The sequence below is a fragment of the Hyaena hyaena genome, unplaced genomic scaffold (genome assembly GCF_003009895.1).
Source record: "Hyaena hyaena isolate Hyena2069 unplaced genomic scaffold, ASM300989v1 scaffold_70, whole genome shotgun sequence".
In the NCBI taxonomy this organism is placed as follows: domain Eukaryota; kingdom Metazoa; phylum Chordata; class Mammalia; order Carnivora; family Hyaenidae; genus Hyaena; species Hyaena hyaena.
Window position 1 is genome coordinate 483,571 of NW_024080701.1, and position 26,940 is coordinate 510,510.

Sequence of the window (26,940 nt, forward strand, 5' to 3'; positions counted from 1 at the left end):
TAGCTATGCTTGTCGTGAACTTAGAATAATGTATGGGGCACCTGAGTAGCTCAGTTGACTAAGTGCCTGACTTTTGATTTTGGCTCAGGTCATGATCTCATGGTTCAGTTGGTGAGATCAAGCCCTGTGTCGGGCTTGCATCATCTGTGCAGAACCTGCCTGGGATTCTCTCTCTCCCTCTCCCTCTTTCCCTCCCCTGCTCATTCTCTCTGCTCATTCTCTCTCTCTCAAAATAAACTTAAAAAAATAATAATGATGTATAGACATGTTGAATCACTATGTTGTATATCTCAAACTAATGTAACATTGTATCAACTATACTCAAAATTTATTTTTTTAAGGTTTATTTACTTTCTTTGAGAGACAGAAAGCATGAAAAGGGGAGGGGCAGAGAGAGAGGTAGAGAGAGAATCCCAAGCAGAGTCCATGCTGTCAGCACAGAGCTCAACACAGGGACAGATCACTAACCATGAGATCATCACCTGAGTCAAAAGTCCAGAGTCAGACACTCAATTGTCTGAGCTACTCAGGCATCCCAACTCAAAAAAAAATTTTTTTTAATGTTTTATTTATTTCTAGGAGAGAGAGAGAGAGAGAGAGAGACAGCGTGAGCAGGGGAGGGTCAGAGAGAGAGGGAGTCACAGACTGAAACAGGCTCCAGGCTCGGAGCTGGCAGTCAGCACAGAGCCCGACGCGGGGCTCGAACCCACGAACCATGAGATCATGACCTAAGCAAAAGTTGGACGCTTAACCAACTAAGCCACCCAGGCGCCCCTCAAAATTTTTTTAAATGCTGATGCAAAGCATTCCAGTTATCTATTGTTACATTTAAAAAACCACCCAAAATTTAGTGTCATATAGTAAGAATTATTGCAGGCAAGATCTACTAATGGATGCTAATATTAGTGGATAAAAGTTTGAGCAAAGATATTTGCATAATCTTAAAGTATCTCACCCATGATATTTATTAATTATGAAAGGAAAATTAGTAACTTTACAATAGAGAAACCTGGCAGACATGACCTTAGCCAAGGTTTCAAGGTTATTATCACCAGTAACATCAGACTTGACCTTAGGTACCCTAAGCACAACTGATCGAGACCCCATAACTTCTGGGGTATTCTTGCCAAAAATGCATTACCTGTATCTAATCAAGGGAAAACATCACACATTCTGAAATTGAAGGATATTTTGCAAAATAGCTGACCAGTTCTCTCTAAATGTGTCAAGGCCACAAGAGACAGTGGAAGACTGAGAAACTATCACAAATTAGCAGAGACTAAGAAACTATGACAACCAAGTGCAAAATGGGTTGGATACTAGAAAATAAAAAGGGCATTCCTGGAAAAACTGGTGAAATTTTAAGAAGGCCTATAGCTTAATAGAATTATACCAACGTTAACTTCTTAGTGTTGATCATTGTAAACTCAACCCTTGAACAATGTGGGTGTTAGGGATGCCACATCCCCATGTAGCCAAAAATCCATGTATAATTTTTACCTTCCCAAAAGCTTTACTAATGACCTACTGTTAACCAGAAGAAGACTTACCAATAATGCAAACAGTCTATTAACATATATTTTGCATGTTATACGTATTATATCTTGTATTCTTAAATAGAGTAAGCTAGAGAAAAGAAAATGTTATTAAGAAACTCAAATGGAGGGTACCTGGGTGGCTCAGTTGGTTAAGTGACTGACTTCGGCTCAGGTCATGATCTCATGGTTCATGGGTTCAAGCCCCACGTCAGGATCTGTGCTGACATCTCAGAGCCTGGAGCCTGCTCTGAATTCTGTGTCTCCCTCTCTCTTTGCCCACCTCTCTCTGCTCATATTCTGTGTCCCTCCCTCTCTCTCAAAAATAAACATTAAAAAAAATTTTTTTAAGAAAAGAAAATCACAAGAGACAATGCATTTACAATACTGTGCTGTAAAAAGTCTACGTATAAATGGACCCATGAAGTTCAAACCCATGCTGCTCAAAGGCCAACTGTACTATGGTTCTCCAGGGGAGGCTGGGTAAAGAATAAACAGGAACTCTATGTACTATTTTGAAATTTTTCTGTAAGTTTAAAATTATTCCACAACAAAAAGTAAAAACAACAAAACAAAACTTAGTGGCACAAAACAGTGACTGTTTTATTATGTTCATGATTCTGTGGGTCAGTAATACGAGGGATATGCCAGGAACAATTTCCTATGCTCCACCATGAAGGGGGCCTCAGCCGAGGTGCTGCGCTGGGCTGGGGATATCTGTGGCAGCTCACCTCAGACCGTGTGTCTGGCCTTGGCTGTTCTCTACATGACGTTCACTAGGGATGCAATGTCCCAAAGTTGTTCCTTTTTTCACTTCTCTGTTGCCTGCACTGATGCTAGAAGTCGTTATTTAGTTTCCAAAGGCTGCTGTGACAAGTAACTATGGAATGGATGGCTGCAAACAATAGAAATTTATTCTCTCCCAGTTCTGGAAGCTAGACATCCGTAATGAAGACGTGAGCAAGGCCATGCCCCTCTGAAATCTCTAGGGAAGAATCCTTCCTTCTTCTTCCCAGCTTCCGGTGGCTCCCAGCGACCCTGCCACTCCTTGGCTTGTAACTACATCATTCTAAGCTCTACCTGTATCTCCACATGACCTTCTTCCCTGTGTCATTGTGTCTGTGTCTTCTCTTATGAGAACACCAAACTTCAGATTCAGGGTCCACCTAATCCCGTAAGACTTCATCTTAACTGATCACATCAGCAAAGATTCTATTTCTTTTTCTTTTTTTCCAGTTTATCTATTTATTTTTGAGAGAGAGAGAGAGAGAGAGAGAGTGTGTGTGTGTGTGAGCGAAAGTGGGGGGGGGGGAGAGAGAGAGAGAGAGAGAAAGAGAGAGAGAGAAAATCCCAACCAAGCTCTGTGCTATCAGTGCAAAGCCCAATATGGGGCTTAAACTCACAAACCATGAGATCATGACCTGACCCCAAATCAAGAGTCAGATGCTTAACCAACCAACTGAGCCATCCAGGTGCCCCTGCAAAGATTCTATTGCTAAATAAGGTCACATTCTGAGGCTCCGGGTAGACATGAATTTCAGTGGGACACTAAGAACTCACTATAGGCAGGAACCGGCCAGCATCACTCCCTCCGGGTGGCCTCTCCATATGGCCTGTTTGGACTTTCTCATAGCCTGGCACCTTCAGGGTAATCTGACCCTTTATAGGATGGCTGGCTTTCCTCTGAGCGAGCCTTCTAAGGAGAGAAGCCAAAACTGCCAGTCCTCTTAACCAGTGAGGGCTGGAACTGGTGGTGTAGGATTACTCCTGCTGTAATCTAATCAATCACAGTAGTTCTAGATCAGCCCACACAGAAAATACAGGAAGAAAGAGACTCCATTCCTAGATGAGGACTGGAATGAACATCACAGAGGGAAGGAACTAAGAGACTCCATTCCTAGATGAGGACTGGAATGAACATCACAGAGGGAAGGAACTATGGCAAACATCTTGGAAACAAACAACCATGCAGCTCTGTCCTTACTGACAGCTAAGGGTGCCCATGAGATACAAATTAGTAGAAAACAGATTACAAAACACCATATACAGAATTTGATCTCATTTTTATTTTTAAAATATATATGGATATCTGCATGGAAAATGTCTCGAAAGATAAAGCATAAACAAAAAATATTAATAATGATTATCTCTGCAAGTTAAGAATTTAGGTAATTTTTTTCTTCCAGTTTATCATTATTTTCTAATACAGATTATACATGTAGTATTTCTATTTAAAAAAAAAAAAAAGGGCTCTGGCTCAGGTCATGATCTCCTGGTTCCTGAGTCCAAACTCTGCATCAGGCTCTGTGCTGACAGCTAGCTCAGAGCCTGGAGCCTGCTTTGGATTCTGTGTCTCCCTCTTTTTCTGACCCTCCCCCGCTTGCGATGTCTCCCTGTCTCTCTGTCTCTCTCTCAAAAATAAACAAACATTAAAAAAAAATGTTTTTAAAAAGGGGACACGTGGGTGGCTCCGACTTTAGCTCAGTTCATGATCTTGCGGTTTGTGAGTTTGAGCCCCATATAGGGCTCTATACTGACAGCTCAGATCCTGGAGCCTGTTTTGGATTCCGTCTCCTTCTCTCTCTGCCCCTCCCCCTTTCACACTCTGTCTCTCTCGCTCTTAAAAATAAATAAACATTAAAAAACATTTTTGTAAATAGAAGAAGTAGAAACTAGGTGATCTATGATTGTAACAGGCTAATCATTTTGGGGGGTTCTTTAAATGTGTTTTATTTCTTTTTGAGAGAGAGAGCATGAGTGGGGAGGGACAGAGAGGGGGGAACAGAAGATCCAGGATCTGCACTGACAGCAGCGAGCCCCATGAGGGGCTCAAACTCACCAACTTTCTTAAGTTGAAGTCAGATGCTCAACTGACTGAGCCACCCAGGTACCCTTAGTTTTTGGTGTTTTAATTAAGATATACAAATGGTAAATTTCAGTAAAGCCAATCTAGATATAGACCTATCTAGGAGAAACTCAGACTCATTGTTTTTAAGTCCTTAGTCATAGAAAGGGCAACCCAGATAGGGCACCCCCTTCTTGGGGAGAAATATTTGGTGCATTCTAAACCCAAATCTCTCAGGCCCAAGCAGCTTTTGAGCTCTCAATGCTGAGTCCAAAAAGAAACAAACCTGAAGGAATTTCATTTGTATCAGACGTCATGCTAAACGGCTGCAATAGTCTGAGTCAGGTTCTTGAGACATTCACTTTGCAAAAGACAAATGGATCCCAGGATTCTCAGAGGAATCAGAGGCCCCTGCTCAGAGTCAGTCTTACACCCTGAACAGTACTGGATAACCTTTTACGTGATGCAGGTTAAAGGATTTCCAAAGCTCCCTGCCAAAAAGACTAGCAATTACTTCCCAATCCCTAAAATTTTCACCACTGTACAAGTTAAAGACTACATGACTCAATAACACTTCTGTAGATGAAGGAGGAAGAGAAGATAAAGAAGGAGAAAGATGAAGGGAAGAACGATAAATAGACATACACAAGGTGGGAACGTAGAAACACGCATAATGGTTTGGCTGGTCTCAAAAACAAGACTGTAAGAGAACAGGAAATAGGACCAACCAGTAATGGATTTTTATCTGTGGGATTGCAGAAGCCCGAGTTAGGAAACTACATAGACTGGGTGTCTAGAGGCCTCATGTAGGCACAGGAAGTAAAGGCAAAGACATATTTTGTCTATTTCCCAATTTTTCACTGCCCTGTCCCCTTGCACAGATACAAACCTGAGAAGCTTCTGAAACTTATCTATGCTCAGGAAAGTTCCATATAATCCCACTTAATGTGATCATTTCCCACAGAGAAGAGTTAAACTCACAAAGAAAAGGAAAGAATTGCTTACCTGGGAATTTTACTTTAATCCAAATATTCTATGACTCTGAAGATTTTTTTTAAAAAAGACAAACTTTACTCACCGGCAGTTTCTTCTGATGCAGCAGTCAAAGCGAGAAACTTTTTTGTATTTTCCATCTCCTCACTACTTTGCAAAGCTTCACTAGTTTTTGCAGACTAAGAGAAACAAGAAAAAGAAGATAACTATACTCTTTGATATTTTGTACAATTCCAACATGGATTACCTGAACGAGAAGTTTCAGCCACTTTTATTCCTTTAAATAGGAAATCTATTAGTATTCCTGTTTGCCCAAAATTTTAGCAACGAATATTCCCAAATAGGGTTGTAATATATGTCTATCATTATATAATAATTATCTTGCTTAAATCTTCTTCAGTTTCTGTTTAATACTTCTATAACTAATGAGTAATCTAAAGGTGCCTTGTGAACTTACAGTTTCAGACATTTCAAGATTGAGACTGTATTTTATTATGGGTCCAATTACAATTCTTGTTTTCAAACAAGTAAAAATTTGCTTTGAGATTCAACAGGAATAAGTGATAGGCTAACTTTTTATGACAAAACTTATCAAATCATGTCTCTAGTTTAAATCACTGCATTGCGTATGGTGCTTTCTTTGTACTCCACGGTCTTCCTGAGAATCTTGTAAAAATGTATACTTAATTACTTCATTATTAATGCAGAGTATCATCTAGGGAATTTCCTTGAAGTCAGTCGACTGAGGAAGGAAGAATTTATCAAAAACAACCAATCTGTGATTACAATGTTCCTTACCTTAAAAGTGCTCTCCTTTAAGGGGAAAAGTTCAATATGAGCCAATGGCTATTCATCAAGTCAGAGCAAATATATGGTCAACTTCCACCCTCCATACTACAGACAGTCAAATGTCCAAGAAGGCCAAGGAAAGTTAATCGAGCACTAGAAATGTATTGAGACAGAAGCAAATAGAGCATGGTCACAGACCACAAGCACTTTACAGCTTCTAAGAGATCTTGACCAGCATGTGAAACAGTGAACACCCCACTTCTCGGTCATAAAAGTTTATTTAAAAAAATAACAGCTTTTCGGGTGTGGAGTTTGAAAAGCCATTGTTTTTTTAAGTAAACTTTTATGACCGAAAACTCACCAAACTCCACACCTGAAAAACAAACAACCCAGTGAAGAAATGGGCAGAAGATATGAACAGACACTTCTCCAAAGAGGACATCCAGATGGCCAACAGACACATGAAACGATGCTAGGCATCCCTCCTCATCAGGGAAATACAAATCAAAACAACACTTAGATACCACCTCACACCAGCCAGAGTGGCTAAAATGAGCAAATCAGAGGACTCTAGATGCTGGCGAGGATGTAGAGAAATGAGCACCCTCCTACACTGTTGGTAGGAGTGTAAACTGGTGCAGCCCCTCTGGAAAACAGTGTGGAGGTTCCTCAAAAAAGTAACACTAGAACTCCCCTAGGACCCAGCAATAGCACTGCTAGGAATTTACCCAAGGGATACAGAAATGCTGATGCATAGGAGCACATGTACCCCAATGTTCATAGCAGCACTCTCCACAATAGCTAAACCATGGAAAGAGCCTAAGTGTCCATCAACGGACGAATGGATCAAGAAGATGTGGTTTATCTATACCATGGAATACTACATGGCAATGAGAAAGAATGAAATCTGGCCATGGGTAGCAACATGGATGGAACTTCAGGGTGTTATGCTGAGTGAAATAAGTCAGTCAGAGAAGGACAGCTACCATATGTTTGCACGTATAGGAGGATTAGGAGGAACTTAATGGAGGACCGTGGGGGAGAAGAAGGGGGAAATATGGGGGGAGAAGGAGGGAGGCAAACCATGAGAGACTCTTGAATGCTGAGAACTGAGGACTGATGGGTATGGGGGGGAGGGGGGATGGGCATGGAGGAGGGCACTTGTGGGGATGAGCACTGGGTGGAAACCAGCTTGACAATAAACTATTTAAAAATAATAATAATAATGGCAACCGACGGGTTAAATTTGTGTATATTTATATATTTATCTCCAAACTGTAAGCTTCCTGAAGAAGCAGCAGACCTACATCCTTGATGAACGTAGGGATAGCATCACTTTGGAAGTGCAGCCTGACACTGGTAAGAGAGGTCTACTGCACTGCCAGTGGAAAACAAACAGGACAATGCGGTGCCTGAAATCTGGAATGCTGCAAAGTCACCTCGTCTGGTTCCAGAAAACTACCTCCCTCACGTGCCCACCCCCCACACGTACATATACACACCACCATCCTACTTCCACAAAATAAATCAGTAAAGGCAGACCACATTAATACTATCACAGTCCATGCTTTTCTTACTCCTCTTAGAGGAACTCGTTTCTTCCACTTCGGCATATGGTGAGATGATTCTTACCTTAAGTTCTTCCCACAGCTTTAGTCTCAGGGCTAGACCTTGCTTCTTAACTTCTTTTTCTCGGTATTGTTTCTTCACCAATATTTTATCAAGCTTCTTCATCTTCTGAATGGCATTTTGAAGTTGAGAATCTAATTCTTTTAATTCAGGTTCGTCTATATTGTGTTGAAAGTAGGAATGAGCCTGAAGTTTAGTACCACCATAAAGTTTTGTTTCACTTTACAATTTGTTCTTTCAGTCAACAAATGTTAGTGGCTGGTGAGAATAACTAACACTGGTGTCACATATCTTAATTTACAAGGTGCTGTCACACATATGTTTTCATATAGTTATCTAACAACCCTGTGAAATACAATTATCTAAAATTATCTAACAACCCTGTTTTACAGCTGAAACAACTAGATCTTTTCTTTTTTTCCTTTAAATTTTTTTTTTTAATTTGAGTATAGTTGACACGCAATGCTATGTTAGTTTCAGGTGTACAGCATAGCAATTCAACAACTCTATAACATGCTATGCTCACCACAAGTGTAGCTACCATCTGTCACCATACAATGTTGTGACAGTGTCACTGGCTACACTCCGTATGCTGTGCCCTTTATCCCCGTGACTTATTCATTCCATAACTGGAAGCCTGTATCTCCCACTCCCCATCACCCATTTTGCCCATCTCCTAATCCCTTGTTTCTGACAACCATCACCTTGTTCTCTGTATTTATAGGTCTGATTCTGCTTTTTTGTTTGTTAGTTTATTCATTTTTGGTTTTTTAGTTTGCACAGACAAGTGAAATCATACGGTGTTTGTCTTTCTCAGTCTGACTTGTCTCAGTTAGCATAATACCCTCGAGGTCCATCCATGTTGTCACAAATGATAAGATCTTATCATTTTATGGCTGCCTTATGTTCCTTCGTGTGTGTGTGTGTGTGTCTGTGCGTGTGTGTGTGTGTGTGTGTGTGTGAGAATGTATATCACATCTTTATTCATTTATCTATCAATGGACACTTGAGTTGCTTCCATATCTTGACTATTGCAAATAATACAGTAAATATAAGGGTGTGTAAATCATTTCAAATTAATGTTTTCATTTTCATTAAGTAAATACCCAGTAGTGGAATTCTGATCATATGGTATTTCTATTTTTAATTTTCTAAAAAATCCTCCATGCTGTTTTCTACAGTATCTATACCAAGTTATGTTCCCAGCAACAATACACAAGGGTTCCTTTTAATCCACATCCTTGCCAACACTTGAAAATATCTGGGTCCTATCAAATAGCTAATAAATTACGGTATTGAACTCATAAGTGGGTCTCATCTCATTTTCAATCCTAAAATATTTCTCCTTCATTCTGGTAGACCTTCCATATTCATTAATAAGGAATAAGAAATAGGACAAAGACCTCATCCTAAAACTGCTTCAGACTAAAAAATAAGGCGTGTAGCTATTTGTGAAATCGCTGCCGTAAAATGTAATGTGTCAAGATAGGAAATGATTCCAACATAAAGAAATAAATTCAGAAAACTACTCCATGTAACTAGACACCTTTTATCTATGACTCTCCCTTTTGTTCTATTTTCTTGAAGTACCTAACAATGGATAATTGGTAGTAACTTATTTAAAGCCAAGGCCTCTTTAGAACTTTCTTGACTCAAGTTTTAACTTATGGTTAATAATAATGTTAATAATAGCTGCTAACATTTATAGAATTGTCTGATAGGCTCAGGGTTAAGGGCTTTATTTACAGGCATTATCTCATTTAATCTTCATCATAATCCTGTCAGGTAGTATTGTTATTGTTCCCATTGCAACAAAAAAGTAAACTGAGGCTAATCTGCAACTGAGTTACATACACATCCAAGATGATATAACTAGTAAATGGCAGGACTCGTTTCCACCCAGATCTGTCCGATTTGAAAGCCAAAACTCTTCACCGCCAGGCAATACGTCCTCTGTGAAATCTGATGAAAGATGATGCTCAAATACTAAAGTCTCGGCCACTCCAGGTTAGGTCATTAGAAATGGCATATTATGCTAAGAAAGACCAAACTGCAACTTTATAAAATCCAAGAGTCCAGAGCGTTTCCCTATGATGTATATCACTTCCTCTTTAAGGAAAGCAGATCTTTTCAGAAGGGAATTAGTTTATCCAAAAAGAATACTGATCTTATTGATAAGGAGGCTCTACAGATCTTATAGCTTACATATTTCAAATGCAACAGCCATTAGTTATAATTCCCAACTGCCAATCCTCGCCTTCCATATACAGAGGAGGTCTATACAGCACACAGCTGGAAGTAACTCATGCAGCTCCAAAACAGTATAAATAAGTCCAGTATAAACTAGGTCAACAGCTAATCACAACTATAATGCCTCATTTCCTGATAACTATAATCCTGAGTCACCTGGCCCAACTTTGAGAGCAGATCTCATCCCAAATATACTCTTAAGTCACCATTTCTCAAAGTTTATGATCTCAGCTTCCCTTTACAACCTTAAAAATTATTGAGAACACAAAGGAGCTTTTCTTTTATATCTATTGGTAATTATCATATCGGAAGTCAAAACTGAAAAATATTATATTTATTCATTTAAAAATAATAAACATGTTATTAGTAATTACACGCTAACATAAATATAACATTTTTATGACAAATAACTATATATTCCCAAAAAATTAAGAATGGTGTTGTTTTAAATTTTTAATCTCCAGCTTAACAGAAAACAGTTGGATTCTGAAATCTGCTTGTCTAATCAATCGCAATCTCTAGTTTCAGTTAGACGATATGAAGAAACTCAGGCCTCATACAGATATGTATTTGGAAAGGGGAGGAGAAATTTATTAACCTTCTCAGATTATTTTTTGGATATTCTTCTTTGATACTACATCAAAACTCAACAAGTAAGACTTTCTTAAAGAATGGTTATAATATCAAATATGTAACTATATCAGTGAGCTTTTTGTATTTGTTCCATTAAAATCCATGCATCCATCATTCATGCTGAATAGATCTTTAATCTTCATTGGTCATTTGGAAAATAGTGGTTCACTGAATTATGCAGACCTTCAAAATGTTAACACATTTCAAGATATATCATTTCTTAAAAATCACATTTACTGATATTACCATCAAATTTTATCAGAAAAGTCAAAGTCTTGGAAATCTGTCAGTCTCACATTGGCATACCCAAGTTTTCCAAAATTCTTATTTTTACTTGAAAGTCCAAATTTTATCATTGACAAAAGATACTGTCAATTATTTTCCTTGAAGTAACACACTCATTTCATCTTTTTAAAAAATGGCTTCCAAATACCCAAGTAATGATAATACTTCGTCTATCAGTCATTCTTTCGTGTAAGAATGATGTTGCATTAAAAAGTGGCCAATTCGGTTCTCGACTTAAAGTATCATATGAGTGCCGTTCCTTGATACAAACTTCACATTTTGGTGTAGAGCAGAGTTGCTGTACACATACCTCCCATTTTGCCCACAGGCAATTAAACAGATGTGTATTTAAAGTCCAGATTTCATAAGAGTAATGTTTTTTACTGCTCCACCAAAGACGTTCTTGAGTCACACGGGGTATGCGTTTTTTCTGCCAGTGCCTGCTGCACACTAGGACAGCTAGTACAATGTGATACGCTGCCTTGATTCATGCTAACACACCAGCAATTTTACTCACCATCGCTTTTGTACCATCACTGCAAATGTCCTTTTAGGGGGTGGAAAGGCACATAGCGTTCTTTCAGTATCGTGATGAGTTATATTACTGATATATCAATATTATAGTGAAAGTCATTTTTACTTTGCAAAGTTCCTGAAAGGGTCTCAGCAATCCCCCAGGGCTCTGCAAACCACATTTGGAGAACGTTCTTCTAATTCACCCTGTCCAGGATTAATTTGATAGCCGGGGGGAAAAAAGGAGTCTTTTAAAAGCCAAAAGTTAAAAAAATAATAATAATAAATAAATAAATAAATAAATAAATAAATAAAAGCCAAAAGTTATTAAGATCAAATAGGATTATCCCTTAAAAGGCACTTATAAATTGCAGGATACATTTTATTGTATAGTTGAGTCATCAAAAATATCAACAAATCCTCATAAGATGCATAAATACTTCCTACTTGATTTACATGAAATGATCACAGTAACAATTTTATTAAATGAAAATTGTATCATTTCTCTATGTTTTTGTAAGGACTCATTATTTTTAAAAACTGGTGCTCACAAAGGTATGCCTCTTTTTTTAACTATTTGCTTAGCTGATAAAAAACATATGTAACTCGGGGCGCCTGGGTGGCTTAGTCGGTTAAGCGTCCGACTTTCGCTTGGGTCATGATCTCGCGGTTCGTGGGTTCGAGCCCCGCGTCGGGCTCTGTGCTGACTGCCAGTTCAGAGCCTGGAGCCTGTTTCAGTCTGTGACTCCCTCTCTCTCTGACCCTCCCCTGCTCATGCTGTCTCTCTCTCTCTCTCCTAGAAATAAATAAAAACATTTAAAAAAAAAAAAAAAAAACATATGTAACTCTAATATTTTAACTATAATATCTGTAATTATCATTAGCCAATCACGTGGTCATTATCCTACCTGAAGATCCAGGGATTATCTGATGTTGAACCAAGTTCAGATCTTCATCCCACCCTCCTTCAGCCAATTTTGGTGTCTCAGAGTCGTTTTCCCCTTTATCATCACTATTGTTTCTATTTTCCTCTGCATTACTGCTATCAGAGTGGCCCTTTCCACCAGAGTTCAACTTGATTGCAGTATCAACCTAAAAATTATTTCCAAAAAAATCATTTTCATAAATAATCTATATTTTTACCTTTTTTTTTTTTTTCTGAGAGAGAGAGAGACACCGTGAGCAGGGGAGGGTCAGAGAAAGAGGGAGACACAGAATCTGAACAGGCTTCAGGCTCTGAGCTGTCAGCACAGAGCCTGATGCGGGGCTCAAACCCACGAAACATGTGACCATGACCTGAGCCGAAGTCGGACGCTCAACCATCTGAGCCACCCAGGCGCCCCAATAATGTATTTTTTAAAATCTTACATTTCTAGACTATTTTAACACTAATGTGTATACATGTGAGGACATACATACACACACTAGTATTAAACTATTCTAGAAATACAACTTTTTAATTAAATATAATCTAATTACACAAATTTAATAAAATTTACACCAAAGAGACATGCCCCATTCTCTGGCAAGTTCCAGCGATAATGGAGAAGGGTCAGGAATCCGTCCCAGAGCACCTCTCTGCCAGCTCTGGACATGAGGCACGATGGTCCCTTCTTCCAGAGCTTACACTCAGATGGACAGTCAAAGGTCTAGAGCTGCACTGTCCCATACAATGACCACCAGCCACATGTGGCTATTGAAGAGTTGAAAAGCAAAGAGTCTGAATCGAGATGTGTTTCTAAGGAGATTCTTCCAGAACCAGGTGCTTTAGTAATTATTTTTATGCTATTCACATTTTTTCTATTTCATTTTGGTTTTTCTTTCCATTTTAGGAATGCTCATTTTGAAAACACCAGTTTGGCACAGCTGTTTTCCTGAGAGAGAACAAGAGAAGACATCCACGACTGCATCAGGAAAAAATGGATTATTCATAGTCACCTGACAGCAGTGAGTGGCAGTGAGAGTCACAGTGGAAGTGAACACAGCCCAAGAGAGAGGCAGAACCTCAGAGAGAGAGTCAGCCCTTCTGGAAGGAATACATTTCCACTCCCAATGGAGGAATCCTCTGCTCCAGGACCTTCAGGGCTCAGCCTTTGGAGGGTGCTCAATTCCCGTGCCCCCTTGTGAATCTTCAGGGCAAAAGGTAGATGGTGTAGAGAATTCAACTGACAGGAATATAAGACTGCACATGAGCATGTCTGTTTACCTGCACTAGGACCTAAGTCCCAGCGGAACTGAGCTGAGTCTGTGGCATAATGATCAGAGCCAACATTTACTGAGGAATTCCTACTGGCCAGGGCCTATGCTAAGTACTTTACACACGGCCTCATTCACTCCTCACAATAACACTATGGTATAGGCATTACTAGACCCAGCATAGAATGAAACTAGCGGAGGTCCAATTAATAAACAAGCAAAACAATGCCTCCTCTATGTAATCTGGGAAGTGTTAAAAAGGGTTCCCTGTTCAAAAAAATACTTCTGTGAAAGGCCAGGTTAAAGCCTTAAAGTCCATAATACCCAGTAAATCCTTAAGGCTATATTGTTCTGTGAACATGGTGTGAGCCCTGATGGCTATTTATATCTTGGCATAAATGAATTTGGGTGACTTTTCCCTGAGAATGGTTCTTATAGGAAAATACAGAATATATAACACATAACTAGATATTAGCAATATACTTGGATAGCACACTTTAGGACACAAAAAGACTTTCACATATATCATCCCACATGATTCTAACTCTTAGAATGAGCAGGAAGCAATGAAACAAAAAGATGAAATTGAAGAATAAAAGGCAGTATTGACCCATTTTACGATTTTACCCAAAGTTCCCCCACTTCATTAGCACCAACCATCTTTAGTTTATTTGAAAATAAACTAAAAAGAGCTTCCAGAAATTAAAGATACATCGTTAAACTTAAAAATTCAACAGACTAAAGAGTAGATGTGACAAAGCATAAGAAAGGATTCAAAAATGTTTAAATATATGTTAAAAATTACCCAGGATGAAGTATGGCAAAAGAAATGAATAGAAAATATTAAAAAGATAAGAAACACAAAAGATAGAAGGGAAAGTTTCAACAGACATTTAATATGACTTTCAGGATGATTAAATAGAAAAAACAGTGGGCAATACTAGAAAGTTTTGAAAAAACAATGGTTGAACATTTTTCAAAATAAACAAAACACAAATCATCAGACTGAAGAAGTACTAATCTCCAGAAGTATGAAATAAACAAATCCATACACAGGTGAATAATAGACATTATAGACAAAAGCAACCAGAGAAAATTATCTAAACAAGACAGGCCACACTGTAATGAATACTGGATTTCCAAAAGCCTTCTCACTGACAACAAGAGAGACCATAATCACCAAAATGTAAAAAATTAAACTATAACCCTTTCAGAAGAAAACATGGGAGAAAATCTTGGCAACCTTGGGTTAGACAAAGAGTTCCTGGATACAGCCAAAAAACAAAAAATAAAAAACGAAGCCTCAAAACAATGTTAACAAATTGCACTTAACAAAATTTAAAATGTTTGCTTTTCAAAACACATGGTTAAAAGAATGAAAAGTCGGGGCCCCTGGGTGGCTTAGTCGGTTAAGCGTCCGACTTTCGCTTAGGTCATGATCTCACGGTTCGTGGGTTCAAGCCCCGCGTCGGGCTCTGTGCTGACTGCCAGCTCAGAGCCTGGAGCCTGTTTCGGAGTCTGTGACTCCCTCTCTCTCTGACCCTCCCCTGCTCACGCTGTCTCTCTCTCTCTCTCCTAGAAATAAATAAAACATTAAAAAAATTAATAAAAAAAAAAGAATGAAAAGTCAAGCTACAGACTAGGAGAAAATATTTGCAAATCATATATCTGAGAAAAGATTCTATCTGGAATATGTAAAGAACTCTCAAAAGTCAACAGTAAGAAAACACAATTTTTAAAGTTAGGCAAAAAAAAGAAAAAGAAAGAAGAAAATACCCTTTGCAAAAAAAGATACATGGGTTACAAATCAGCACCTGAAAACGCATTCATCATTACTAGTCATGAGGAAGATGTGAGTTAAAACCACAATGAGATACTACTATATACCTATTAGAATATAGCTCTTTTAAAAAACTAACAATATCAACTTCTGGCGAGGATGCAGAGCAGCTGGAATGCTCATATATTTCTCAAGGGAATGGAAAACAATTTTGCAATTTCTTATAGTTAAACACACCTAATACAACCCAGTAATCCAACTCACAGGTATTTACCCAAGAGAAATAAAAACCTACCCCCCCCACACACACAAATCAGTATACAAATACTAATAGCAGCTTTATTCATAATCACCATAACCTGCAAACAACCCAAATGTTGCTCAACATGTGAATGTATAAACAAACTGTGGTACACCCACACAATGGAACACTAATCATCAATAAAAAAGGAGTGAACAATTGATACATACAACAATAGAGGAGTCTCAAATGCACTGCTCCAATAAACAAAAGCCAGACTCTAAAGCTGCATACTTTTTAATTCCATTCATATGATTTTCTGGAAGAGGAAAAACAATAGGTACAGAGAAGAGATCAGGAGTTTCCAGAATTAAGAGTAAGAGAGATTGAGTAGGGACAAAGGAGTAGCATGAAGGAAGTTTTGAGGGGAGATGGCACTGTCCTATATCCTGACTGTGATGGTATCACTCTACACATTTGCCAAACTCAGAACTACACACTGAAAAAGAATAACTTTGACAGTGTATAAAAATTTTTAATTAGAAACAAAAGTCAATGGGTTACAATGTTAATAGTTAAGATTTCATATCATAAAATTAGAAATTCTCTCCAAATTCATTTATAAATTCAAAGTATGTTCAATCAAAAGTCCAAGAGTAATTTTCATGAGGCCTGAAAAACCAATCCAAAATACAAAAAGAAAAAAAGGTCAAAAATAGCTAAGACGGTTCTAGAAAAGAATAAGATGGAGAGACCCATCCCACCAGATAACAAGAAACATTTCACAACTAACAAGAGTTAACCCATGATAATGATGCAGGATTATATGAAACAAAACAGAGAGCTCAACTAGAAATGGTATTTTAACAAGTCACTTGCAGTTCTAAATGCATGTTAGAACCATCCAGTGAGATACATCTGCACAAGATTTAGACTGCAGACGTGAGGTAGAAGCCATCTTCCCAAGCTCCTGATAGGAAGTTGGCACGAAATCTCAAAGGCTGTCATCTCTGTATGTCTAGTCACCAGTTTTGTGGTTCTGAGGGACTGGTAGCAGTGTCAGAGGTAGTCAGAGAGCAGAAAGCTCTCTGGATTTTGGCCATTGACGTGTGACCTAGGAACAAACAATCCAAGGGAAGTCCCCTCCTATGATTCCCTTTCCTGCTGGCCTTCCACCGATGCCGGCCTTCCACTGATTTGAGAAACCAAATTTCTGTTATTGAATCCCTGTCTGCTGGATATACCTAGAGTGCTTTCTACTTCCTGCACTAAATCATAACAAACACTTTAAGAGTTCATAATGTAGAGTCTGGTCCATACATCAAAAGAATAAATGAGCGTGGATTCATGAGCTTGCAAAGATTGTTTTTTTTACCATAAGGTTTCAAATTTTTGCTTACCGCAAGCTTAAAACAACTAGTCCCATAGTGCAGATGAAAAAACTGATTCTTTAAAAAAAAAAAAAATCAAGTTTAGATATTTTAAGAAAAGAAAAAGAGGGGCGCCTGGGTGGGTTAGTCAGTTAAGCGTCCGACTTTCGCTTAGGTCATGATCTCGCGGTTCGTAAGTTCGAGCCCCACGTCGGGCTCTGTGCTGACTGCCAGCTCAGAGCCCGGAGCCTATTTCGGAGTCTGTGTCTCCCTCTCTCTCTGACCCTCCCCTGCTCACGCTGTCTCTCTCTCTCTCCTAGAAATAAATAAAAATACTGAAAAAAAAAAGAAAAAAAAGAAAAGAAAAAGAGACCACTAAAGAAAAGAAAAGGAAAATGGCCAGGTAAGGTACCTACTAAATATATATTATGTGATCTTTAACCCAAATTACATTTCTAAAATCACTGACACCTTTTGGTCAGTATCCGAAATCTATAAAGAACTTATCAAACTCAATACCCAAAAACCAAATAATCTAGTTAAGGAATGGGCAAAAGACATGAATAGACACTCTTCCAAAGAAGACACCAGATGGCTAACAGACACATGAAAAGATGCTCAATATCGCTTATCATCAGGGAAATACAAATCAAAACTACATTAAGATACTACCTCACACCAGTCAGAGTGGCTAAACATAAAACAACAGGTGTTGGCAAGGATGTGGAGAAAAGGGAACCCTCTTGCACTGTTGGTGGGAATGCAAACTAGTTCAGCCACTCTGAAGAATGGTAGGGAGATTCCTCAAAAAGTTAAAAATAGAACTACCCTATGACCCAGCAATTGTACTACTAAATATTTACCTAAAGGATACAAAAATACAGATTCAAAGGGGTACATGCACCCTGATGTTTATAGCAGCATTATCAACAATAGGCAAACTATGGAGAGAGTCCAAATGTCCACTGACTGATGAATGGATAAAGGAGATGTGGTAAACATACCTACAATGGAATATTACCCAGCTATCAACAGAAAGGAAATCTTGCCATTTGCAACGACATGGATGGAGCTAGAGTGTATTTTGCTAAGTGAAATAAGTCAAAGACAAATACCATATGATTTCATTCATGTGTGGAATTTAAAACACAAAACAGATGAACATATGAAAGGGGGATGAAGAGAGAAGGAAACAAATCATAAGAGACTCTTAAAGATAGAGAACAAACTGAGGATTGATGGAGGGAGGGAGATGGGGGATGGGCTAGATGGGTGATGGGTATTTAAGAGGGCACTTATGATGAACACTGGATGTTGTATGTAAGTGATGAATCATTGAATTCTACTCTTGAAACCAATATTGCACAGTATGTTAACTAACTAGAAATTTTTTTAATGTTTATGTATTTTTGAAAGAGAAAGAAAAACAGAGACAGAGTATGAGTGGGGGAGGGGCAGAGAGAGAAGGAGACACAGAATCCAAAGCAGGCTCCAGGCTCTGAGCTGCCAGACTGAGACACCCAGGCACCCCTAACTAACTAGAATTTAAATAAAAATTTGGAAAGAAAAAAGAAAGGATAGGACCCTAATCCAATAAGACTGGTGTCCTTAAAAGGAGGAGAAAAAACACCAGGAGTGTGGGAGCATGGAGACAGAGGCCCGGTGAGGACAAGAGAGAAGGTGGCCACCTGGAGGTCAAGGAGTGAGGCCTCAGGAGAAACCTACCCTCCTGGCACCTGGATCTTGGACTTCTAGTTCTAGAACCATGAAAAAATACATTTTTGTTGTATAAAAAAATTAAAATTAAAAAACAAAATGTCTGAAACATTTTCATATTAAGATTCAATGGTGGCACAGTTGATATTGGAGTACAAAGATCTCTTATAAAAAAAATGCTTACAAATGAGCATTAATAAAGCACAGCTGTGAACCTATAAGCCACACTCCAAAGAAAAATAAAAGAAGGATGGGGAGGAGGAGGTAAGGAAAGACACAGAATTTGCATATTAAATGGTCTAAAGGAAAATCAAAGAAGAAATCTGTGAGTGCTCCCAGAACACACCCTCTAAAGAGGATCCTGTAGGGGCACCTGGGTGGCTCTTTCAGTTGAGCATCCGAAACTGGCTCAGGTCATGATCTCCCGGTTCGTGGGTTTGAGCCCTATGTCAGGTTCTGTGCTGACAGCTAGCTCAGAGCCTGGAGCCTGCTTCGGATTCTGTCTCTCTCTCTCTCTCTCTCTCGCTCTCTGACCTTCCCCTGCTCACTCTGTCTCTCTCTCTCTCAGAAATAAATAAAGCATTAAAAACATTTTTTTTAATAAAAATAAAGAGAATCCTTTAGGAGCACCTGGGTGGCTCAGTTGGTTAAGCATCCGACTCCAGCTCAGGTCATGATCTCACAGTTCGTGGATATGAGCCCCACGTCAGGCTCTGTGCTGACAGCTCAGAGCCTGGAGCCTGCTTAGGATTCCCTGTCTCCCTCTCTCTCTGTCCTTCCCCCACTCACGCTTTGTCTGTCTACCTCTCAAAAATAAATAAACATTAAAAATAATAATAATAATCTAAAGAAGATCCCTTAGGTGGGATGATAACTACAGCCTTGGTTTATCAATTACTAGAGTTCAGGACAAGGACTTAAAATCATTTCTAAACAGCAAACTACCTTGAAGGATGCTGGTTCTGGTGAGAGCACCTCCAAAGAAGCATTTGAACCTATGCTCCCAGGACACGTTCTTGAACTCGAGGCTGGTTTTGAAATTCCATCTAAGTTTCCCTTTATAATATCCATCAATATACTGAAACAAACAAAAATTAAAGCAAGTTACATTTTCTATGTTTCAATGTTTCATTAGCGCTAAAGCGCAATTAACTCAGAACCTTTGTTAATAAGGATTACATTGCTACCAAAGTCACATTGCCCTAATTTCATCAAAAGACATCTGTGGCCACAGATTTTATGTTACTATAGGTGAGAAACATTCTGCCCAGGATGTTGGAAAAAAGAATACAGACTCACGGCTATCTCATTGGCTTCCTGTGCCTCTAGAAGAAACATTTACTTTGTCCTTGGCCTGAGAAGGCACTCGGGGAGCACTGGCCTCTCAACCTCGATTCACGCTTCATCGTAATGATTTATAAGGCCTCAACTGTCTTCTGGTTGTGCCTACCTGATTCAACCCAGCACTTCCTGTTCGGTCTCAGCTTTCAGCCAGGGCTTGCCCCTCACCTCTGATTTCTCCTCTCCCCTTTGGTGCCACATTTTCAAGGAGCACCTGTCTCCAGGTCACTGCTCTTTTTCTATCAATCCTCCACTTTTAAAACCCATGATTCTACTTTCGCCCTTGGAAACAAGAGAACAAAACCTACTTTCTCCGAGAGAGGACAGACACTTATTATCTGGCCACACACATTGCCGATTTCTATTCTTCATGTGACACCATCCGCTGGCCTGTCACCACTGTAGCCCCCTATTCCCAGCGCTGTTTTCTAAAGCAGGAAGTATTAGGCAGGATGGTTTAAACCAGGAGGAGACCAATGACATGGGAGGCGCGCTTGATCCTTCCAAACTGTGTCTTTGATCAGGACCATTTCAGATTTGCTCAGTGATGGTGGGGTATCATGCATGTTGAGAAAATGGAAGAAACAGAGAGAATGTCAGATTTCGCCTTGTCCTACTTAGCTTCACATGTAAACAGATCTTCCAACAATCCTTCCTTAAATTTCCTAATTTCACTGAACTTCGAACTATGAATTCAACCCATTTCTCTCATAACAGAAGGAGGGAAGGCACTTGGGCCTCTGGCCCAAGCAAGTGTAATAAAGTCCTTTTTTTTACTCTACAAAACGATTCACCTTTCTTTTTCTGACCGGCAGAGGGAGAGTCTCGGGAAGCTGTGGACACAGGAGAAAGCACAACCATAAACAACGCGATATTCCTCCAGGGCACACAGAGGGGTAATATGACTTGGCCTCCAACCATTCAGTGCGCCCAAGCCGATGCTTAAGGGACCAGCAGGTCAACTCTTTCCATCTTAGCAAATGAAAAAGGCATTGATCTCCACGTCATTCAAACTCCGCAAAAGGATTTGGGCTCACTGGGAAGGCGCTGACATTATTATTGTGAGATGACGGATCACCCTGGCCCATCACATCAGAATCAAAAAGCGTAAGTCACCAAAAGGCCAAATGTCTTGTAAATGCCATAAGCAGCCGGTCAAGGGAGAAGTACTGTCACCCACAGAGGGAGCAATGAGACGGAAGCATTTGCAGGGCCAGTATAATACCTGTCAGGAAGGGGTAAAGAGCACTGGGAACCGTCAATGACGGGGATCCGCCAAAAGGCTCCAGAAATCTTTCCATTCACTTCACTAACAGGTCTGTTCTATGACAGTTGCTTCGGAAAATAATAAATAACATACAGTTCTCAGGATGGGTGGGTATATAACTGACAATCTTATGACTTTGCCCATGTAGAAAAAAGTAATGGAGGAGGGGCACTGAGTTAGGATCATATAGATGTATGTGAGTGTTAAAGAAGAAAGCACAGTAGCTACATAGAAATTCCACAAGGAAAATAAAGCATTGTCAAAGAAAGTAATCAGATGATAATTAAATATTTATTACAGAAGCACTAAATGTTGATTTAACTAAATACAGTGTCTTGCCTATATTGAGTGTATGTGGGGAGGAATATGTAAAAGGAGAGGGAGTATAAAGTCTGTCATAATAGGAAATCAAAGCGAACATCCAAAAATTGATAAAGCCAAGCAATCGTTAAATAAACATAATATTTATAAGTTCATAATGGTTGGTTTTGGAGAGTGAGACTAGGAATTGCTTCTCTTTTCTTACTTTGTAAATGTTATAGTAGAGTTTGTCATTTTTTACTACACCACATTAGTAAAGGTAAAAATTGATTTTTAAAATAAAAAATAAATGTAAAATAAGAAATTCCCAAGGGAGTAGAAGAAAACATAAAGATAATTTATGTAATAATTAATGATTTATTAAATAAACATAAGAGTATAAATAAAAAGGAAGAGACTAATAGATTTGATTACATAACATTTAATGCTCTTGAATGGAAAACAAACAAAAGATAACTCTAAAGTAAATTAAAAGGCACCAAGAAACTGGGGAAAATATATGCAACACAGATGATACACAAAAGGTTAATGAATTTACATACTTAAAGAACTCTTACCAATCAGTAAGAAAAAGAAATATTCCAATAGAAAACTAGTTAAGGACATAAACAAGGAATTAAGAAAGAAAGAAAGAGAGAGAGAGAGAGAGGGAGAGGGAGGGAGGGAGGGAGGAAGGAAGGAAAAGAGAGAAAGGAAGGAAAAGGGGAAGGGAGGAAGGAAGAGAGGAAGGGGGAAAGGAAGGAAGAAGGGAGGAAGGAAAGAAAGAAAATATCTTGCTAAAAAAAAAAAAGTCTAATTCTCTAATTAAAGGAATATACAAAAATGGGCCTGAAAGATGATCACAAGTCAAGGAATTAACAGAGGTGGGTTCTTCTGGATTGGCGAATTCATGGATATTCTTGGTCTTTTATTTTACCCTTTGCTTACCTGTATTTTCAGTTTTTCTAATAAGTAGATCTTGAATTCATAATTATTTATTGTAGAAAAACTTCTAGAATATACTAAAGTATATTCAAAAATAAATAAAAATCAACCAATATTCACCACTCTGAGTTAAATATCATTAGCATATTACTTTTCCATTTTGCTTTGTATGTTTCCACCAAAACTGAACTCATATATTTCTCACTTAACATAACATCATGAGCATTTTCTTACTGCATTAAAAATATTTCAAAAATAAAGTATCATTAGGGGCGCCTGGGTGGCTTAGTCGGTTAAGCGTCCGACTTTCGCTTAGGTCATGATCTCACAGTTCGTGGGTTCGAGCCCCGCATCGGGCTCTGTGCTGACTGCCAGCTCAGAGCCTGGAGCCTGTTTCAGAGTCTGTGACTCCCTCTCTCTCTGACCCTCCCTTGCTCACGCTGTCTCTCTCTATCCTAGAAATAAATAAAAATATTAAAAAAAAATTTTTTTTTAAATAAATAAAAAAAGTATGATTCACTTCACGATATTCCTTTAAATGGATGATATATGGCCAGATTCCAAACTGTAACAAATCACTACTACCACATACCAACTTTTTATAACATTCATTTCAAACAAGATTAATTTAAACCTTTTCATACATGCTTGTGAGAAATGCAACCACAAAGGAATATTTAAAACCAAAATGGGGACACATGGCTGCCATAAATTGCTACTTTTGGATGAAAGGAAGAATTGAAAGAAAATGAATCCTCCTCTATTTAGTAATAATAAATAGCCAGGCTTTTTTTTTTTTAATGGAATTATATTTATTTGCATGAGTTTAATGTCTAAAAATTATTTTATGGTATATCTCTTTTTACTTTATGCATTTATTATGTAAGAAATACTTGTCCATGAAAAGAAAAAAGTCAAATAATACAGAAGGATATAAAACTTATTTTTAACTTTTTTAAAAATTTCATTTGAAAGAGAGATAGAGAGCAAGTGGGGGAGGGGCAGAAAGAGAGGTAGCTGGAATCCTAAGCAGGCTCTGCGCTGTTAGCTCAGAGCCAGATGCAGGGCTGAGCTCACAAACCATGGGATCATGACCTGAGTCCAAGCCGAGTCTCCGGCACTTAACTGACTGGGCAACCCAGGCGCCCCAGAATACAAAACATTTTAAAGTTAAAGTTTCCTGAGCACCTGAGTGGCTCAGTCAGTTAAGCCACCCACTCTTGATTTGGGTTCAGGTCAGGATCTCAACAGTCTGTGGGATCGAGCCCCTCATCCGACTCCACACTTAGAGCGGGAACCTCCTTGGGATTCTCTCTCTCCCTCTCTCCCTGCCCCTCCCCTGCTTGTCATGCCCAGGGTCTCTCTCTTTCTCTCTCAAATAAACATTTAAAAAAAAAAAATGAAGTCAAATTTTCCCTCACCCCAAGAACCACTATTAGTAGATGGGGAGGGGGGGAGGGCTCACGTTTTTTAGGTATATGCAAACCTATCCTTTTTACCTACCTACTCCTCCCGAACACAAACACACACAAATGGCACACACACAACTGCAAGTTAACTTCTTTGTATGAATCTTTCTTAGTTCTGTTTATATACCCAGAAGATAAACTACGCTGAGTCAAAGAATTCTTGTGTTTCAAACTTTGGTAGGATGCCACACTGTCCACCAAAACGTTTGTACCAAATTACACTACTATCAACAGATGAAAGTTCCTCTTTCCCCATTCTGGTGTGGGGTCAATCTGGTTATCGTCTTTGTCAATCTCGTAAGTGTCAAAAGTATCTGTGAACTTGATTTACATTTCTTTAATTACGAGACTAATTGAGTCCCCAATCAAGTGTTTACTGGCCACCTTTTTCTTTGTCCTGTGACATGCGTGTGTGTGTGTGTGTGTGTGTGTGTGTGTGTGTGTGTGCGTGTGTGTGTATCCTTTGCTATTTATGGCCTATTTTAAATGACTGGCAATTTTAATTATAACTTTTAATTTTTTTAATGTTTGTTTGTTTCTGAGAGAGAGACAGAGACAGAGCATGAGTGGGGGAGGGGCAGAGAGGGAGACACAGAATCTGAAGGAGGCTCCAGTCTCCAAGCTGTCAGCACAGACCCAACACGAGGCTCGAACTCCAGGATAGTGAGATCACGACCTGAGCTCAAACAGGAGGCCCAACCGACTGAGACACCAAGGTGCCCCACACTTTAGATCTTAAGGAATAGAAGGCACCGGACGACAGGAGTCCTTGATACGAAGACTTTAGGTCGGGAAAGTTTGCCGCTGGGTCCAGGAAATCCTGGGGAGTCTTCGTAGAGGTAGAGGCCTCGGTGGCGGGACGGCGGTGCCTCCTAGGCCCCGCCCAGCCCGGCTGAGCCCGCCCCCTACCGGCCCTGCCTCCTCGCGCTAACAGCCAGTCTCCGGGCCCACTGGCTTGACACGACTCCGCCCTGCCCTCTCATTGGCCCTGCCCCTCTCCCTGCCCGCCCAGGGGCTGTCCCTGACAGGACACCGCCTCGCTCACTCTTCCGCGAGTCGCGCGCCGTTAAAGGTGGGGCCCTAACAGGTGCGGTGCCTTACCTTCCCGGTGGAAACTCCGGGAGCCAGTCCCCAGGCAGCAGACCGTTGACGGGCGCAGAAGCGCACAGGCTGACACTCAGCGTCACCCCCTGTCCTTCAAAAGGGAAGGTTCTTTCCCGTCACCACAGCTTTTCTGGAAGGGGAAGGAGCTGCGTGTCCAAAGCCCTCCTGCCTCCAGGAACGCGGTTCCCCTGGCAACCAGAAGCACGAAGCTTCCAGTCTCGCGATAAGAGAAAAGGGCTGTACCATGCGGAAATGAGATGTGGGGGTCAAGGGCGACGAGGAAAGCTGAGGGAAGTCCGGGAGTGGGCCAGTCCTGCTGTTTCCTCCGTCTGTCCGACGACTGTGTGGCTAGGGAATGGATCGCTCGTTTTTTACACTGAACTCAGAAGGAGGATGTCTGGATGCTTCTGTGGCTCTCTACCATGAGTATGAAGCTCTGTAGGTCTGGCATCCTCTCTGAGCTCAGTTTCCTCCTCTGTAAAATGGGAATGACAGTAATTCCTCACAAGATGGTTGTGCAGCTCAGAAAGATTATGTACATGAAGTTCTTGCTGAATTTTGGATTCCATGTAAATAAAAACACTAGTTTTGCAAAATTGGGCTATAGTCCAAGAGTAATGATTTTTATTCGCACTTTCTTGTGTGTGTGTGTGTGTGTGGATTCTCTCATCCTCGGCGCATGAAGACTATTTCCATAGATCCCCCAAACTGATTTTCTTCATGCCCAGAACCATCAAACTTCTGCTTTGTAGTATAGACAGCACTTTATACAGTTTACAATGCATTTCCCCGTACACAGCCCCTTGAGCCTCGTTATTTTAGGTAGGTAGGATGTGTATTCTTTAAGTGTTTTGCAGTGAAGCGAAAGGACAAAGGTAAAGTGAGCTGGTGAGCTACACACAGCTGACCATCTAGGGCGGTGCTGGGTTTCAAAACCTGGCTGTAAATGCCACCCGTATACTGTTAAATCCTGCGATTCTAGCTCCAACCCAGACTTCTCCCCTGAGGTCCACACTTTTATCCAACTGACTATATGACATCTCCACTTAGATGTAAGAAGCATCTCAAACCTAACATGTCAAAAAACAAACCTCTCCACAGTCATCCTCACTGCCGCTCCACCCACTTATCTATCTCAGTAAATGGTAACTCCATCTTGCCAGGCTCAGACCAAAAACCCTTGAAGTCATCCTCAATTCCTCTTCCTCTCACTCTACAATCAATTTGTTATAAATCCTATCAGCTTTACATTAAAATATATCCAATATCTAATGACCGCTCACTACCTTCTGGGCTTCCATACTGGTCTGTACTGCCTTCGCTTCTCACCTAGATCTTTGCAACAACTTCTTCCTATCTGTTGCCTCCCTTGCCTCTACTACTTTCACACAGCAGCCTGAATGATGCTTTCAAAACCAAAGGCAGACGACGTCACTCCTCTGCTCAGATCTCTCCATGGCTCCCCTCTTTCATGCAGAGTTTTTAGAGTGCCCACAGGTCCAAATGAACAGGCTCTGTGTTTTCTCTCAGACTTCCAATCCTACGACCCTCTCCCTGGTAAAATTTGCTCTAGCATCATCATCCTTCTTGTTAGCGTTTCTGCGCAGGAATTCCTTCCCAGCATTTATCAGGAAATGTGTATGTTTTTCCAAATTAAAGAAAAAAGTTGAGAAATCAGGAAAAATAGAAGAAGTATATTCTAATTCTCCTATGAAAATTAAACGTTATCCATCAACATA

General features: G+C 39.8%; 1 protein-coding gene across 2 annotated transcripts in view; it reads right to left on the reverse strand.

The window, feature by feature from the left end:
• FSIP1 (fibrous sheath interacting protein 1) overlaps positions 1-25,371 on the reverse strand; it is an 82,347-nt gene extending 56,976 nt beyond the window's left edge. For both annotated transcript variants that reach the window (XM_039232857.1, XM_039232856.1), the window contains exons 1-5: positions 25,199-25,371; positions 19,721-19,853; positions 12,381-12,564; positions 7,795-7,949; positions 5,459-5,552 (exon numbers count right to left, since the gene is read on the reverse strand). In XM_039232857.1, the coding sequence (XP_039088788.1) occupies positions 5,459-5,552; positions 7,795-7,949; positions 12,381-12,564; positions 19,721-19,846 (559 nt within the window). In that variant the 5' untranslated portion in view covers positions 19,847-19,853; positions 25,199-25,371. The remainder of the gene's footprint in view (positions 1-5,458; positions 5,553-7,794; positions 7,950-12,380; positions 12,565-19,720; positions 19,854-25,198) is intronic.
• Between the last annotated feature and the right edge of the window lie 1,569 nt (positions 25,372-26,940).